This window comes from Bacillus rossius, chromosome 3 (assembly GCF_032445375.1).
Source record: "Bacillus rossius redtenbacheri isolate Brsri chromosome 3, Brsri_v3, whole genome shotgun sequence".
Lineage (NCBI taxonomy): Eukaryota > Metazoa > Arthropoda > Insecta > Phasmatodea > Bacillidae > Bacillus > Bacillus rossius.
Genome location: NC_086332.1, coordinates 96,583,802 through 96,603,439, shown reverse-complemented (window position 1 = coordinate 96,603,439; position 19,638 = coordinate 96,583,802). Strand labels below are relative to the sequence as shown.

Below are 19,638 nucleotides of genomic sequence, written 5' to 3'. Positions count from 1 at the left end.
TCATTTCGGGGCAAGCTTTTTGCATTCAAATTATTTCATTTTAATTGCGGGAATGATAGATTTATTTGTTACTTCTTAGGCTTTTTTTTTTAGGGGAGGGGGGGAGATTTATTCCCACATCTCACTCTGCATACATCCCTGTAGATTAAAAAAAAATTTAATGCGGACCACATGGTACAAACTCCCCACCCACTACATAGCAGATTTTCCTACACCCACTCTTGCCATACTGCACCTCACATGACTGGGTCCAGGACCTAGGTCCCTACCAAGCCCTGATCCTCCCAAACATCACTCCACTTTAGTTTTATGTTCGGTTAGGATGAAATATTCGGCATTCAGTTGTAAATGAATCTTGAACATGGCATTTTAATGGTGTGGCATCAACCCAGAAGCCAAAACATTTTTGGTGACTGGCTACGAAAGCCTACAATCTGGATCTAGCGTACTCTTGGTTTCATGCTGCTGAAGCACAAACTATCACCTACCATTTCAGCCTTCTACGTTACAAATTGTGTTCAGTGGATGGCATGGCCTGCATCTCTTGTGAATACGTGAAGGCCACTGCACATCAAATCATAAAACACAGCATTACATTAATAAGAAACATAAATCATTAGTGAAAGGAATTGTGGTTGGACTTGAAAACCATTGAGAAAAAAATAAACATATACGTACTTTTCAAATAATTTGAGAACAGAGAATGTAGACACTATTTTCAAAAGGTGTGTTCTATCCTTAATGCTAGATTTGCACAACCTGTTCATGATTATACGAAATTGATTTGTGTCAAGATAGTACAGTGGTTCCTTGTTCACAATTATTCATAAAACAAAATATTACAAAATTTGATTTTATTCATGCAATTAACATTAAGAACAATTATCAGAGGTACATAATCATCACAGTTAACTGATTATAATATTTATAATAATACAGGCTTTATATTTTACAATATATAATATACACTGAATAACTTTCCATTGTAACTCTTTCTAAAGAGCATATTATATGTATGCAATAAATAAGATTTAATCTTTCTAACAATCTTTCATTTGGCTTAAAGCACATCATATACATTTAAACAAAAACAATTTTTCCATATTGCACACTATATATCTAAAGTGTTGCTCAAAATGAGTATCTAAGTAAATCAAGCTAGCCAAAAAGCTGCACACATTATGCCACAAATTTATAATGAAACTTATGTTGTTAGCAGTAATCACTAAGATGAGATAACAGCAATAAAGCTCTCAACTCAAAGCCCAAGGCTTCTTTTGCTATGATGTAGCATCACACAGTAGCTCTTGACACAGGCTAGGGTTGAACCATGAACTAAAGATGAGTGTATAGTGAGTTTTGTCTTCTGCTCACAGATCCAACATTGGCTCCTAATCTGACAGCAGAACTGTCAAATACAGCTAATGTAAGCAATATCACATGCCTTTGTTTACAAATGGTTCTCCAACAGACACAAATTTTTATTAAAGTTATTAAATATGAAGCAATAATTTGATGCAGTACATGGTTTCAATGCATTAGTAACAAATGCATATCAATAGAGGGCAGGTATTCACTACTAGACTGCAAAATGGTACACTGGCACATGCAGGTTTTTCCTTGAAACTGGCAGCCATCTGTGAGAGAAACTGTTGTTGCCTTATTTGATCGAACCACTCAGATGGTGTTTGCTTCCGAAATGAATTACTTTGAATCTTTTTGCAGAAAATGCATGCTCCTACGTATTATTAATATTATAACCTTTACTGCACTGAAATTGGCACATGCAAAGTGATGGGAGACTTTAAACCCTCAAAATCGCACCAGCTGTGACCACCACGTGACAGTTGTCACACGGTGACCCCAACCTCGCCCAGGATGTCCGACAGCCGGCCGAGGTGTGCGTTGACGGCAGCAGGGTCGGGCTCCGGCTGGCTGCGGTGGAGCAGCTGGAAGGCATTCATGTACTCCAGCTCAGAGAACTCCGGGCCCTTCTCCATGACTGCGCTTAGTATCTCCTGCAACACCACCAGGACTCTCGCTAGCTGCAATAACCACCCAGCACTGCCAACTTTATTTATTAGTTTTTTCTGATTTCCTCATCTCATCACTTTCACACTTGATTACAACATAAATTATGCAATATATAATGAATGAATTCATTTTTGATGTATAAATATCTTAGCTCTCGGTATACGACATTTGGTAGGAGGAATTTTGTGAATATGGAACGGAAGTTGATGAACAGAAATGTGACACGATGACACACCCACATGTAGCAAAATAAACTCGTGTACAGACACTTTCGTAAACATTAGGGGACATACCAAACATAAATAAAAAGGAATCTCAAGTTTCAAAACACAAAGAAAAATAGCATTACAAAAATTATATTACATATTCTCTCTCTAAACTGCCAAGAGGCTTAATAGCACTGCGGTAAAGTGCATGCTTGTAAACCTAAAGAAAGGAAATGGTTCAAATCTCATCCTGAGAATTTTTTAAAAGTTTTTGAATAACATTATAATATGTTGAATCAGCTCAATAAGGTTAAGGTTTGTTTGCAGTTAAGGGGCCGTTCAAGTATTACGTAAGCACTATAGGGAGCGGGAGGGGGGGGGGGTCCTTTGCTTTGTTTATTTTTGATGACATCTTTAGGGGGGGGGGGGGGGGTCTAGATGGTGATTGCTTCAGCAGTAGTTATTTACTTTTTTACACATATGGCAACCCACACATTTCTATGTTTGAAAACGAAACACATTCTTGGAGATTCCCACAAATAATATATACGTTTAGGTACTCGATTAGAACCGAGTAGGAGAATTACCGCGCGCTATTCACTTGTCTAAATTTCTTACGTCAATCTATTGTTTTCTTTGGTATGATTGATTTGACGTATTGAAAGCAAAGCAAGTTAATGTTTGTGTTACCGTTGACCCACTTTCGCCAAAGTTGAATTGTTTAATTATGATGTCGTTTCAAATAGACGAATCCAAGTTATACCAAAAATTGTTCGAAAGTTTTAAAAAATCTCATACAAATACGAAGTACAAAATGTACAGAAGTTACTTAACGAAGTGTGGCGTAATTATAAGTTACAAGCAAAGTCCGATAAGGAACTTGATATTATTGTCTCTAAGAGAATTGAAGAAGAATTGCAAGCAGCGACTAAGAATAAATCCGATATAATACGTTATTTTTCCAAGGTGAGTGATGAAATCATTTTAGGTATGAGTACTAGAAATATTACACTACACTAGAGATATTAGAAATTGCCAAAAACTATCTCTTTACATTTTGTAAAGAAAATAATTTAGATGTTTAATGATTAGCAGATATATTATGAACTACCTCAAATTTTAGAGGTAAGTTCATTAGATAGATTTATTCCTTATGATTGACTCCATCGATTGGTCACAAAAATACAGGGTGTTAATTTTCTGTAATTGACGGGTTCGATTCCCGGCTGTGGCTTTTAAAAAATCTTTGAATGCATTTTTTGATGTGGCCTAAAAGAGTATTTCAATCACAATAAGAAATAGGATTGATAAGCAAAAAAGTATTTTGAGTTGATTAATCATTTTTCTCTTACAAAATGTATACAAATTTTTTTCTTCAAAAATTAAGGACTGTCTCTTAGGCACACTTTCTTGTAACTATAACAGTATCATACCCTTACTGACACGTCTCGATAATCAACCCTGTATTTGATCGGATAAATGTATGAAACTGCGAATTCATTTTCGCTATGTTAACGTAAATTAAACATATTAAATGTACTCACTATAGTGTGTATGTAACAAACCTTTTTGGTCACACCTTTATATTTTTGTAGCTTAATAAGAGAATCATTAGCAGTACCTAATATAGAATGTTTTAATTTTTAGGCAACGAATACCTGTAAGCCTGCAGAAAAAACACAAATTATATAGCGAGCTTCAAATACTAAAGAACAGGAAGAAGACAACATAACACCCAGATTGGAATCACAACAGCAATGCGAAAACACAAAAAATACAGATAAACAGCCGAGAGAAAAACCTTCTCAGGAAGCTATGAAAAAAAAGATTGCTCTACTCTAAAAAAATCTGAATGCTTTGTATTCTGCCAGAGATACTATGCCAAGCCATGTTGAAGTTGATAAACAGATCATTAAGTTGTGCGACGAATTAAAAACAGCGAAACAGTCTTTAAACAGGAAGATTCAAAACACAGTTACCAAAAAAAAAGAGATGGTATAAAAAGAAAGTTAGAATATATTTGTCATGAAAATCCAGAAAAAAAAAACTATCCCTGAGGGATTCAGTGGGACGTCCTAGCCTAGAAAACGATCAACCATTACTATTGAAAACAATTGCGGGTATTACTTTATTTGGGAGTGCAGCAAATGATAGAAGACGAACGGAATCTATTCGCAGTGAAAAAACTCTTAATGAACTCACACAAGAATTACGTAAAATAGGATTTGGCATTAGTCGAAGTGGGACATATCTTCGTTTGATTCCCAGAAAATCTAATTCTGCAGAGGGACGAAGACATGTATCGACAGTCCCTGTTAAGCTCATTCGGGCTCACACTGATTACCACAAAAGCCACTTAGATAACAATTTTGCTGAAACATCAATCCATTATTTGGAGAACATAGCATCCATACTTGGACCAGATAAAGTATTTTTCATATCTCAAGATGATAAAGCTCGGGTCCCTATTGGTGTAACTGCGGAAAATAAGCAAGCACCTCTTCTAATGCACATGGGATATAGAATCAAATTGCCTGATCACGACTGGTAATTGCTGAGCGGCATAAATTAATACCATCAGTTTATGCTGGTATCAAAATGACTTCCAGCATGCTAGGACAACTGCAAGCCGTTGGATATTCTGGACCAACACACATCCCTATCCGAAGTGGAAAGCATAGTTCATCTACTGCTAATACTCATGCTCAGGATTTCGAGACGCTTCTTGAACTTGAAGAGTTTCAAGCATTAGCTAAAACTGACCATGGAGTGGTAAAACAAGTGGTAATCATGACAGGTGATGGAGGGCCAGATAAAAATCCATGTTATCAAAAAGTTATAGTGTTTGCTATACAACACTTTAAGCGACATGATCTCGATGCATTGTTTTCAGCTACCAATGCTCCTGGCAGAAGTGCGTTTAACAGAGTAGAATGCAGAATGGCTCCTCTTAGTCGGGAACTAGCTGGTTTGATATTGCCTCATGACCATTTCAGGTCTCATTTGGATGAATGTGGCATTAAAATTAATGAACATTTAGAAAGATCCAATTTCGAGTTTGCAGGAAATGTGTTAGCTGAAGTATGGAGTTAAATGGAAATTGATGGCTATCATGTTACTGCAACATATGTTGGGCCGGGCAAACAAGATATTCCTGATTTCCCAGACATTAAATGGTATTCAGAACATGTGCGTGAAAGCCAATACTTGCTTCAAATTGTAAAATGTAGAAACATAGAATGCTGTCGTCCAAGAAGTGGCCTATTTAGATTACTAGAGAACAGGTTTCTTCCACCACCAGTAAAAGTAAAACAAACAGTTGATGACTTGGTTTTGGATGACGGAGGGCAATTTCTCAATCTTCCAGTCAATTTAGCTCTATGCTTAAATGCTTCACTTAAAGATTTCCTGCAAATGCCCTACGATTATTTTTGTCCAACGGTAAAATTGAAGCTATCAAGTCGAACATGCAAAATATGTGGTCTTTATCATGCTTCCGTCAAGTCACTAAATCGTCACATCGAGAAGATCCATAAAAAAGTAAACACGCACACTGATATGAAAGTTAGGCCTATAAGAGTCGCTGCTTGTCGTGCTAATGAACTGATGTGCATTATTCAAAATTTAGAGCATCACGATGTTGAATGGCTCAATGAGAACGACGTAGACATTCCAAAATAGGATGAAAGTGAGCAGACACACAACATTGAGCAGCAAACATCCAATATCATCAAAAACTTAGAATCATGGATTCGGGTGTCATGGACTGAAGACTGTTAATTGGAATTAATATGTATACCAAAAATTTAAAAGAAGTTTGTTTTGTTCGTAATATTACTTAAGATTATAATATCTGTACCTACTCTATGTTGAATACCGTGTCAATAAAGTTTGTTTAAATGAATATTATGTGCGTTAAAGTCCGCTATCCAAAATATATTTTCTTATTTCTAGAATTATAACTGCTGCTCATGAATCAACAAAAAAAAAATTAAAAGAAAAATGCATACAACAATGTTTAGGTAAGCATGGGAAGAGGAGGGAAGGGGGGGGGGGGGTGTAAGAGCTTTGCTTACTTTTACTGACAAGGGTGATTGGGGGGGGGAGGGGGGTAAATAATTGTAATAAATCTGCTTACGTAGATTGGGGGGGGGGGGGGGGAGGGGGGGTAAATAATTGTAATAAATCTGCTTACGTAATACTTGAACGGCCCCTAAGTATTTACAGACTGATTTCAGTCACTTAGGCAAAAACAAATATACAGCATATACTTAGGGTTCTAATAAAAGTTTTCAAATGTTTCAGGTTAATATTTTAGTAATACTTCAGAAGGTTTTATTGGGGCCGTTCCTAACAGTTTAAAATTTCAAGTTGTTTCGTGCTGCTATTAGAGATGAGCGGTACTATTTACGATAAGCAGTATATATAATGGTTATGAAACAATAACAGTTTCATTACGCTGCTGGGTCTCTGATAACTGGTTATCTAAGAAAGAGAATCTAATTCTCAACTGTACGGTAGCACAAATCACAAGATCTAATGGGTAAATAAAATACTGCGAGTTAAACTCTTGTGCTTAACTAGGTATCACAATACATGCATTGCATTAGCGGAAGTCCAGTTCTTGCCATCAATAGTACAGATTCTCAAACAGCAACAACTATTTTCTGAATGAAACTATCTATACCATGCTTTTCTTTCACACAGTTCTCGGTTATCAAATAATTGTTTAGCAACTGACATTTTTAAGTTCTTAAAGTAATTAAGCAGGTAAGTTCTTGAAGCAATAGATAATTTTCTAAGTAACATATTATAACAAAGTTATTTGTTCACGATCAAAGTAAATATTTCCGTGCTTTCGATCAACAGAAACAGTTATCTGCTCGCAATCAACATAAACAGTTCCCTGCTCACATTGTTACATTCCAGGTTGGCCCAGCTACCAGGGTTGGAAAAAAAAAACAGTTTTTTTAAAAAAAAAAAAAAAAAAAACAGTGTTTTTTTAATGTTTTAAACTGTTTTTTTTTGTTTTAAACAGTTTGTCATGTTTTAAAGAGTTTTTTTTAAGTTTAAACTTTTTTTGTTTTTAATATTAATTTTAATCAAAACCACCACAATATGTTTTGCACATATGGTTTCAGCAGAAGTCCCATCGGGTGTAAGGTACATGTATTGCTACACATTTTTGAATATGGAATTCCCTGACATTGCCTGGTTTTCCCTGACTTTAGCCATTCTGGATATTATTAAGTACAAGGCAAAAAGTTCACCTTTCAAGGAGTACTTATTCAGTCCTGTAACACTAAAAGAGATTAAACCTCTAGTATGGTGGATGGCTTTGGAGAAAAGTACTCATCATGCAACTCTGAACCTGGCACATCAGTTACACAGTGCAGTGGCTTCGTCAGCTGGTATTGAACGTCTTTTCTCCACATTCGGGTTTGTGCATAATACTGTAAGGAACCGGCTAGGAACAGAGAAGGCTGTCAAACAAGTAACTGTTTTCCGTGCACTTAACTAACAGAAACAAATTTTAATTAGGTTAGATGAACATAGTGAAACTGGCACCCTAAAAGGTATGACTGGTTTGACCCCAAGCAGTGCTGGTATTTTATGTTTACGTGAGGAATGTGTTTCACTTCAAAACTTCTCATCCTAGTCTGGATATTTATCACAATTGGTGACTTACAATGAGACAGTGATGCTTGCGATGAAAATGTCAATATGCAGTTTTCGTTTTCGTAAGAAATAAAACTTTTTTAAAATACATATAAAAAAACATGTTTAGAACAGAATGTTTTAAACATTGTGTTTTAAACTTGTTTTATTCAGAGTGTATTGTTTTAAACAATTTTGAACATATTGTTTTAAACATTTTGTTTTAAACGTGCCAACCCTGCGCAGCTACGAAACCCAGAATAATAACAAGACACTTAAATCATCGAAAAGTATATGATGTTAATTTTTATGACTTCGAAGTTATGTTTTTAAGTTCCACTGATTGCCAACATTAAGAATAAATTATTCTTACAATTGTTAAATTAAATATCAATTCATTTTCACGAGCTGTTAACTACACAACCGCACACAGCGACAATCGAGCGACTAGTTGAACAAATAAGTTGTTATCCCTTACAAAGATGAAAACAAGGGAGGCAAACCTGTGTCAAATGACAATCACAAAACAGAACCAGATATATGACCATATACGGAAAGTGCGTTTCTAACATCTGTTCCCTTAAAGTTTGGAAAGTATCATCACACCACATGGTTCGTCCTGATTGGCTGGCAAGGTAGCACCCTGTGAATGTTCTACTCCACAGCTGCACAGTTATGTGCCTACGTTGTGGGTTTTCCTAACAACGCACTAACTTGAGGCGCGAAAAATAACTTGCTGGCAACAATGTGTTATGCCCGTTTCTTTCTTTTTTTAACACTTTCTCGACTGTTACAGCCTCACTAACCAGAAGATGCTTTAAAATAAAAATAAAAAGTCATTATTAGACATTTTATTTTTTACTGACCAAATAAATAAGAGTGAAAAAATATAATCATCTTTATGTAAAACCTAAATAAAAATAATAATATATATTTAAGTACAAAAAAATATCTTAAGTACCTATGCATCATAGAAGAAACACGATTAAAATTAATTATGAAACCTGAAGAGCACATTCTCATTTCAAATGTTATTAGTAGCAAGAGGGGGGAGGGGGGAGGAATTATGATATGATACAGCATTTGACATAAACCATTCTATGCTCACGATCAACATTTTAACCAGTTCTCAGTTATTTAACAACTATAAGGAACTGGCAGTTATTCATTATTTTGTAATTGTTTGGTTTTAACAGAGTGATTCATGTGTGCATCAATAGACTACTTATTCTATCTGCACATCAAAGTTAAGTGGAATATGAGCTAAATTATATAAAATGTGTCATTCATTCAGTCAGTAGAAATTTATTCGTAATTATGCATAAATAAGGTGCTTGGATCAAATTATATTGTTACGAACGTGACACGTGCAGGTGCAGAGCTGGCTGGCGGCCACCGCAACATGAGACACGCCATGCACACCTGGAAGATTACAAGGATTGTTGCTCTCCCCCCCCCCCCTCCTACCCACCACTCCCCGTGCGGCACTGATAGCTAAGACACCTGACAACTCACAGTTGCGGAGTTACGCGAGCAGCCGACACGTGTTTCGAGAGATTTCTGCCGTCGGGTCGGCGCGGAATGACGCGACTGGCCCCAGCCGTGCTGGGGAGTTCTGGAAGGCGTCTGGGCCTATATATGTGCCCGGGATGCCGGCCTCGGAGTGAGAGTTCAGGTGGGAGCTTTCCCGCGGCGGAGTTTTCAGGGCGATAATGCCGCGGGTGCAGCAGAGTGGCGAAGTCCTTGGATGAAGGTTCCAGGGCAGGGAGTGAGTGAGTTCAGTGGAGTCGGGAGTTTTCCCGCGGCGGAGTTTCCGGGCAATAGAGCAGCGAAGTCCCTGGACGAAGGTTCCAGGGCGAAGAGTTCAGTTCCGGGCGTTAGTGTCGCGGGCGCGGCAGAGTTCCGAGCGAATCGCCGAGTGGGATCTCGGCGAAGGGAAGTGCGATGGCAGCGGCGGAGTGCGACGACGGAGTCCCGCGACGGAGGACCACGAGGGGTGCTGCGGCGAGAGTTGCGTCAGAGGTGCGGCCCAGCGAGGCGTGCGGTGTGCATAAACGAATGACTGGGGAAGCAACATTTTTTTAAGTGCAATTGATTATTTGCCATTTTAGAAGATTAATTGTAAGTGACATAAGTAGTGGCCATCAATAAAACTGCTTAGTGTAATAAAATATTTAATTGGGCTATGCTTTACGAACCCGGTAAATCATAACAATATATAATTATATCAGCAACCACAGCATAATATACTTTTCTTTTGAATAAAAAAAAGAGGAAAATTAAAATGAAAGTACTAACACTATGCCATAATTTCTGATAGCTGTAATGATTTTTAGACACACTGTAGTTGAAACAGTGAATAATTGAAAACAGACCTTCATGACCAATAACAGACACCGGTAATCATCTAAATAACCAGTTATTTAATTGAAACCATAACTGCCATAACTAGAGTTGGAAAATAATTTTGCTCATCCTTAGATGCTATCTGCGTTTGATGGTGGCAAGCAATGTTTACGATTCAGGCAGCGAATTCTAGTGGTGGGCGTAGGAAGTGTGTGTGAGATTCACATCCAGAAAATTTGGCATTTGAATAGTGAATATTTTATTTATCAATTTATCATGCTTGGCATTATTGTAAAAAATTATACATTAAATTTTGTGTCTTAGTTTTGTATTATAAGTTTATTTGCAACATGAACAACACAAGAAAACATGCATTTCCTTGTCACTGAGGTTAGATGTTTATACATCACTGAGTTTTCTAAGTTTCACTAACTTGCTAACAATTTCATAAATGTTCTTAAATAGAGCAAGATGATGCAGTGGTAAGACACTGGGTCCAGGGTTAGAGTCTTCTATATTTCAGTTTTCCGTGGTTTCCCTGTATCATCCTAGGCAAATGCTGGGACAGTTCCTCTCTACAGGCCACGGCCAATCCCCTCCTCAGGTCTCTTGACCATAGTTTCTTTGAAAAAGTTGAAACTTTGCTGTGGACGAGAGACAAAACCAAGAGGAAAAACCAATTGGGTGTATTTTTCAAATTTAGTTTATTCAAGTTCAGAAAAACATCCATAATCATTTATATTGAGTAGAAACATGTAAATGGTAGTAAATAAAATATATACCATTTAGGCAAAAAGTTAAAATAATATCAATTTGAATACCACTTTTACATTACCGGTATTTTTTGTAATACATTTGAAAAAAAAAATCCAACAACTACTGACCACTAATTAAATATATGTTGTTATTCACTTAATACCCTCCAGAGATGCCCAAATACTGCAATCAAATTGAGGACCCCATCCAATGTTTTTCCGGCTCTCTTTCTCTCTGTGTGTGCGCGTGTGTGTGTGCGCGCAACAACTAAATTTCCTAAAAGGGGGGTGGGGGGGGCAATATACCTTTTTATAAAGAATCATCGATCCACCCTATTGAGGCGGGGGGTCCGGGGGTCCTCCCCCGGGAAAATTTGTATTTCAAGGTGGAAAATGGTGCTATTTAAGCAGTTTTACTATCTAAAAATTGATTACACAGCACTTTCTTTGCCCCCATTTGCCCCCACTTCAAGGTTTCAGAGGGGGGGGGGGGGACAAAATACCCTTGACCCCCCCCTGTTGTTGCGCTCCTGTGTGTGTGTATGTAAATATATATAAAAAACAACTGAGATTTCTATAATTAAAACAGTTCTAATTTGGATGTATGTAATTGAGAACAGACACAGTAAACAGGCTTATTTTTAGATAATGAAACTCATATTTTACGTAATCATTATAGCAAGTGAAGTGGCATTATCGATTAAATATTTATTTTTATTTTTTCTTGGTTTTCACGTGCGAGCCGCAGACACCACTAATGGCTACCTCAATAATATATTATACATTTACAATAGTGATGAGTTGGTCCTGATTCTCCGTTCCGTCGGTTCTCAGAAAATCAACCGGCACCGAGAACTGTAAATATATTCCCAGTACCTGTACCAGTACCATGGAAAGCATAACAGCTGTACTTTCCCATGTGAACATACACTAGACTTTTGATAGAACACCATGTCCATGGTATATTTATGGCTACTAACACATCTTTTTTAACTTCACTTTAAGCCCCATGTGACAACTGAAGGGTTCTTTAAAAAATTACACGTTCCACCTACAAAGGGCAGTCTCCCCTTCCCTTCTAGCCTAGGACAAAAATGTTTCAACACCTAAAAAATTTGTCCACAGTTGAATTTTTGCACAGTGGTAGAATCTACTATGCTTAAAAACATACCAAAAGTTTACTGCTGTAGATCTTGCGTGTATCACTGAAAACATGCAGTTAAGTTCCAGATGACATTGACATTTATTTGTCCATTAAAATGCATCCCATTTATACAGTTTTTTTAACGTTAGACTCTCCATAAACTTACCAAAAAAATCTAGAAACACTGTTATACACTTCATGTTGAAAAAATTTCCGAATGTTAATATTAAAGGTATGATATAAATCAATTACATGATGAAATAAGTTTTTGACGTGACGTCTAATACATCGATGAATGCCGGCTGCACTCACGAAAAAGTGTTCCGTAATGAACATTGTCCCACTACGATGTGTCCCGTTACGCTCATTGTACGCTTGCGCCGCATCTCTCTTCCACTCGATTGGAATAACCATCGATTTGACTTTTCAATCATGTTTTCGTCGTTTGAATTATTAATATTATGTAATTTAACGATCGTCCACCGATTTTAAGCACAATTGGTATGGTTATTTAAAAGTAATGTTGAATTTTCAAATATGTTTTTGTACGAACAATGGTGTTTTACAGTTACACATAATAATTCAAATTACACCCAGGATCTTTTGCACAATGTTTGAAAAAATATTGTAACACATTATAAATAAGTTTGGTGTATTTGGGATGCGTATTTGTAATAAAATCGTATTATAAAAACTAAATAATATTCCCCTACGGTGCCGACATCTACAGTGACGGACGCGAACTGAGCGAATCGCGCTTTCTATCCGCTTCAGCGGCAACTAGGCACTTGTTAATACATATTTTCCTTTGTTTAATGCGAGAGGCGTTATTATTAATGAATTAAAAATAAAATTTCGTGCCCGGGGTCACAATTGCATATCATTTTGAGCACTGGAAAACATAAAAACGTAAAATATTCTCGACAAATTTTAATCTCTGCCCCAGCGCACCACGAGCATCTGGGTTGGAGATTAAAGCCGAAATTCTTTCTTAAACTTACTAATACTTATTTTATTAACTGCAAGGGCATTTTTATTAAATTCTACATTTAATTTCACGACGAACAAACTTTGTCGTTAAATGTGTAATTACGAAAAAGATTAAAACATTCTCGACGATCTTGAAGTTAAATATCAAACATGTATAAAAGTTATAGTTAAAATAATTTCTTCGTTAAAGTAATAAACATATTTTAATTAATGAGTGCAAATAAAAGTAAATTTATCAATTAAATTATAGATTTCATTTCACTCCTTATTTGTATCCATACAAAATAGAGATAATTCAATAAAAATGATTCAATTTTATTCATAAAAGTATGAAATCATTTCATCAATGTTTTGTTATGACGTTGTCACGTTAAACTATCGTCCGTCAACTGACTTTACAGACTACCAATTTTTTTTTTATCACAGTTAAGGATATAAAAACCTGATTCACATAAAAATAAAGAGTCCAACATAATAATCACTTTAACAAAAGTTGTTGCTTATTTCTTAATATTAAAAATGACACATTTTCAAGAGGCTACCGTAATTGATTGCATTGCTAAAGCATTCAGAGTGTAGGAGTGTTGTGTACATACTGCAACAGTGCTACAGCCACAAGGGCTGGGGTGACTCTCGCTCCCACAAATTAAAGGTTTTTTAATCTCTGGAAAATTCGACTCAAAGAGAAATTTAGTACAGTAGTAATATCAACATTTTCTAGTAATTGTGAAAATTTACCTCTGCATACCTTGTGCATCACACAGAAAACGTGCAAGTCAAGTCCTAAATAATAGCTTCTTGAGCGCTCCACAATATTGCATTCCGTAAACATTAGGTATTATTGTAGTAGACTTTACGCAAACCAAACCTAATTAACTACAAACTATTTCTAAATGATAATATTGATAAAGGTTTCAATTGGTATGTTTTACTAAATATGCAATATGTTCAATAATATTAGGAAAAAAGGATTTTATTCAAATTTAAGAGGAATGAAAATATATATTACATAAATATGAAGAGCCTGACATGTAAATCCCATAAATAAATGTTGTAGCATATTTCGTAAGCTTTTTTTTTTTTTTTTTTTTGAGAGTCTGGTACAATTATACTGATCACTGAAGCGTTCCGAACTGCATAGTATGTACAATACTGTGGTGGTGCTAAAGTCACTCGAGCTAGGATGATTTTCGTTCCTAGGAAACAAATGTTTTTAATATATAGAAAATTATTCAGACTGAACTTCGTACAATGGCAGAATCAACATTTCTCAGTAACATATCAAAAGTTTATCACTGTTAAACTTGTGCTTCACACTGGAAACACGCAGTTAAGTACTAAATGATAATTTCTTGCCATGATCCACAAAAAAGCATTTCGTAAATGTAATTTATACAGAATACTCTCAGTATGGACAGCAAAATAATTGAAAAACATTCCCTACATGACGATTGTGATTAAAGTGATATAGTTATAACATCTTATCATCAAAAGACAAAATAATTAAAGTTAAGAAAACAAATCTGATTCCATTTTCTGGAAATATATATACAGTAGTCTCGCTAATCCAGACTTATCCAGACCAGACCCTGTCCGGATCACCAAAAGTCCGGATTAACCGTAATCAACTTTAAAATGTATCAAAAACAAGTTTCATAGGCTAAAGAAAAAAATCTTTATGCTTAAAAATCAACTGTGTTTTATTATAAAGTACTTAAGAAACTATGTACATATGCATGTGACATATATAAAACAATAATATGTATTGTACATACCTACATGTAATTACAAAGTATAAAACAATTAAAGGTTTAAAACAATTACAATTTACACTAAAAAGTCTGTAATATTCTTTTGTTTAAATGAAGATTGCCTTCGTTTTGCCGTGCGATCTCGTACGCGCCACAAGGTCAGTAGCTCAGCAGACAATATGTCACTTTGCTTCTCAAAGTAACTCAGCAACCCCTCCAGCATTGTAGTCGCTTCGCCATGAGTTGGGCCAGCTGATTCCTCCGTACCTCCATCGTCATCTTCTGAACTGTCTGTTTCAGTTGCCGTGTTTGCAATGCATGCCTCCACGATTTCATCTTCACTTAACATTTGATGTCCAATACTGCTGTCACTGTTAATCCATTCTGATATGTCATTCTCCTCTATGTTGGCACAACCCTCCAACTGTTGAAAAACATGTACAAAATCAAAGCTAGTTGAAGTTGGTTGAGTTTTGTCTTGTTCCTGTTTTTCCTGTAAAATGCTTGGCCACAAATTTTTCCAGCTTTTTTGAAGAGTTGACGGCACGGCCTTAGCAATAGCTTTCACATGGGCGGGGGGGGGGGGGGGGGGGGGGGGGAAGGTGTCCGCGGGTTAAAGCTAAAAATCTAAACGCTCAAATCATAGTCATTTAGCAATTACTTAAACATGAAATGGGTACACACTAGTTCAGCAACATACAATTAAGCTACATACAAACAATAGTTACTTTAAGTACATTAAAATAAAATTTGTAGGTAATGTCCGTAAAGAATTTATTTAACTATAATAAGAGTAACAAAGTAGAAGATAGATAACATAAACATAATAATGTACATCAATAATTTTTTTTAAAACTACATAGGTATTTTTATTCTATCTTTGTGATGCTTCGGCTTTTATTTATTTCCATATTGCACATAAAACATTTTGACATAAAAAAAGACTACAATCAAGTAAAACATTTGGCATAAAAAAAACCTTCAAAATAAAATAATAAATTAGAGGTAAAAAGTTAAAAAATTGAAAAATTCAAAGTATTAAATTTAGCCATTTACATCTTATGGCCAACATATTTATGATTTCATCCGAACACAGTTCAGAAACTATGTCACGATGAACGCTCATCAACGCAAGCCCAGTTAGTCGTTCATCTCCCATGCTGTTTCTCAAGTAATTTTTTAACCTCTTTAGGGTTGAAAAACATCTTTCTGGGGTTGCTGTGGACACTGGGAGTGTGGCCAAAATAGTGAGCAGCTTTTTTATAGTAGGAAAAAATTGATTCTCGTACTGATCTAGACTTTCTAGTGCGATCGATGGTTTTTTCGCCATATGTTCCCAATGATTCTGCCATATTTTATACTCATTTGAAAAATTATTTGCCTCAGTTTCTCCCAAAAATAATAGTGCTATTTTTTTAAGCCTTTCGCTTATCCTGGAGTCCTTATTGATCTTCTCAGGCAGAAGCATTTGAATCCCTTCTATTGTTTCTTCATGTGGTTTAAAGCATACATCAAATTCTGTAATCACATGGTCAATGAAAGGGTAAAAATCATTTCGACAATAATATATCTCAGCAGTTTCTCCTGGAACATTACTGCGCTGAGTTTTCCTTCCAGTCGTTCTTGGAACATTTATGTCGTTTAAACTGATATTCTTTGCTTGCTCGAAAAGGATCGCGAACTTGTTTTCATTCCAAATATTTTGTAAAGTATTTTTTATTGTTTTAACATAACTGCAAATATTGGTCAAATCGACATTGATCTTTTGCATTGCCTTATTTAGATTTACTGTATATGAAAATACTTTTCTCAGTACAAGTTGAAGCGTCAGGATCGCCGCATCATTCGAAAACCGCGCGTCTGCGCGGGCATTGGCACGTCGTCCCCTCCTTCCTTCCCCCTCCTAGTGTGTGCTTGCTTGTTCCTCGCCTCCCCTCCTCCGGTCGGCGCATGCGCGCTGTACCGAACCTATGCCTTATATACGGCTGTAAAGCCTTAATTCGGTCTTGTTTGTCTTGTCTCGTCTAGCTTGTCTGGTCTCATCTTAGTCGCTTTCGAGAGCTTGAGTAGCTAATACAGCATGTAGTCAGTTAGGCTTAAATTTGTACGACGTGCGCGAGCGACCTCGGGGGAAAGAGAATGTAAGTCTGGTTTGTTTGGAGTGAGGCGGTGGCCCTTGCCTTAATGTAAGCTTTTGTAATGTAAATTCTTGTTTGTTTTGTTTAAATTCCCTTTCGGCCACCACCTAGAAAATTTACGTTTGAAATTAATTGAATAATTTAACTTCACTTTGCTTGTAACTGTTCTCCCCTGAGACGTCCGCGTACGTAAAACGTAATTTTAATGATTTGTTTCAGAATGTAACTTAACCATGTAACTTATGTAGTAGGTTTTCCCTAAATTTCAACTGATCGACTTTGTTGTAAAATGTGCTGTTCTCAATGCGTCTACCTTGTGACGCCCCCTTTTGATGGCCCGTAATGGGACCGCGCAATGTTTCGCGCAATGTTTCGCCGGCGTAACTTGTTAAACTTAAAACGTAAATGGAAATCTGTTCTTTAACTTTTGTGGCCTTGATAATGGCATTCACTTGCAATTTTGCTGTATCTATAATCAATGCATTTGATTCTGGATATAATTAAGCTGTTGTTTCAGTATTCAATTTGGTTTTTTGGCCTAATTAAAATACGTATTTCATAACTATTGTTCTGTATGCAAATACCTATCCTCAATCCTTGCCATGCTATGGCCTCCTTCCCCACCTCAATGCTTATAGGCATTACAAACTAATGACACAATGAATTGGCTGTTTTCCATAGCTATTTGCAGTTGGTATGCTTCAGTGCTGACATTTATATTAGCAGAATCCTGAAGTGTTTCAAGTGCTGTGGTACTACTGGAAGCATTTCTGCGAATCACTCAACAGCCACATGTTTTTCTGTTCATCGCGTCTTACAAAGAGAGATAAGCATTGAATGAGATGAGTTATTTTGATCCACAATTTTCTTCATAAGACTGTCTCTAAGTGGAGATTGACGAAAAAAGTTTACTATACTTTTTAAGGTTCCGATACAGTTTCTTATCATAGGTACCTCACTTGAATGCACTAGAACCAAATTCAGAACGTGAGCCATACAGTGTACGAACTGCGCTTTTGGGTATTGTTCCGACTTTCTGTGTATATAGGTAGTTTGAGCATGTTTAGTGTAGTGTATAGACTTTGAAAATTTTAAAATTCCCGCCCTGCAGGGCATTGTGGTTGGTCACTCTGGAGTGGCCAGGAAGTAGGTTGGTGCACCTGCGCACAGGAAGAGGACAGTCTGATAACCAACATTGTGGTGAGTGGACGTTGGTTATTCAGTCGAGAAGTCAACATATCGTAAACACAACGCTAATTGCTCTCTTCGTGATATGTCCTGAGTTTCATCTGCTAATACAGTAAAGAAACCTACTTGTCGAACCCTTTTAAGCATTTGTGTTTGAATAGTATTACCACATATTGCAATCAGTTCATTTTGTATAACTGATGAGGTATACATGGCTCTGTTGTGTTGGTTTTGTGTAATTAAATGATTTTTAAGTGCTTCATCGCCCGATAGTGCACGAAAACAAAAAAGCGCGCGTCATTATGCATGGGTTCGTTTATTCCAATTTCTCCAGAATCTCGACTCCCTCTTAACGCCATTTCCTGCCGCCCACAAAGAAGAATTGTTTCTATAATAGCTTTCAATCTTTTTGTATTTTTTGCAGCAATCTTGTTATTTCTACATTAATACACTCACTATTATCAAGCGCCTTGCCTTCCGTAATCTTCATGAAATTTGCTGCTTGTTCGATAGCGAACTTATGATACTTCGTATCTGCATGGTGATCAAAGCTCTCTAAAGCTTTCTTACAGTTAGTAAATGGCTTACTAACAAAGGCTCCAAGTTCTTGGTGACCACGACCGCCTTGCATTTTTCCAAGTAAAACACATACTTTGCAAAGTGCTCCCTGCATGACATTTGAATAAACAAGCCACGAATATTTGGCAATCCAATGATGTTGAAAGGACAGATTCTTTTTACCAGTGACTGGAAACTTGAATGTATCCGGTGGAATCCAAGGTTCTTTTAATGCTCTTAGTTTTTCCTCATCATTGTTTGGAAGATGACATACATATCTTCCAACATCATAATTCATGGATATATCCAGAGACAAATCTACCTTGGCTGTAAAAGAGAGAGAGAAAGAAAGAGAGAGAGAGAGAGAGAAAAAAAAAAACTGAATGACACAAAACACAACACTGTTTACATAAATATTAGACATGCATCAATTTTCAATATTTGAGTAAGTACATATCTAGTGAAATTAATTGACTAAAAGATCAACACTTCACGTGGTTGCGTGAAGAACAAGTGTCATTCATGTGAAGTTCGTGGGATGGAGATTGGCTGTTGTTTATGTTAATAAAATAATTTATCATAAATAGAACTAATGTCATTTTTTATGAAATCAATTTGAATGATTAAATAAATAGTTTACTGAAAATAAAATTAATTAAAAATTCCAGGCGCTGTGAGATATTTAAAATATCATAACTACCTTCGCTCCAAAACCCGATTTTACCAAACTTGGATATCCTATCCGGCACTGGCAAGCCAAAGATTTGTTTTCTTAACTACATTACTGATACAGTAGAACCTCATTTTTACATATTTCAAGGGACTGGGAAAAAAAATATGTGAAAACCGGGGAGAAAAAAAAAAAGGAAG

General features: G+C 36.3%; 1 protein-coding gene across 1 annotated transcript in view; it reads right to left on the bottom strand.

Annotated features, from left to right (window-relative positions):
* Positions 1-839: 839 nt before the first annotated feature.
* LOC134531057 (exocyst complex component 4) overlaps positions 840-19,638 on the bottom strand; it is a 144,321-nt gene continuing 125,522 nt past the window's right edge. Inside the window, exon 15 of the mRNA XM_063366571.1 lies at positions 840-2,018. Within this exon, the coding sequence (XP_063222641.1) occupies positions 1,851-2,018 (168 nt within the window). The 3' untranslated portion in view covers positions 840-1,850. The remainder of the gene's footprint in view (positions 2,019-19,638) is intronic.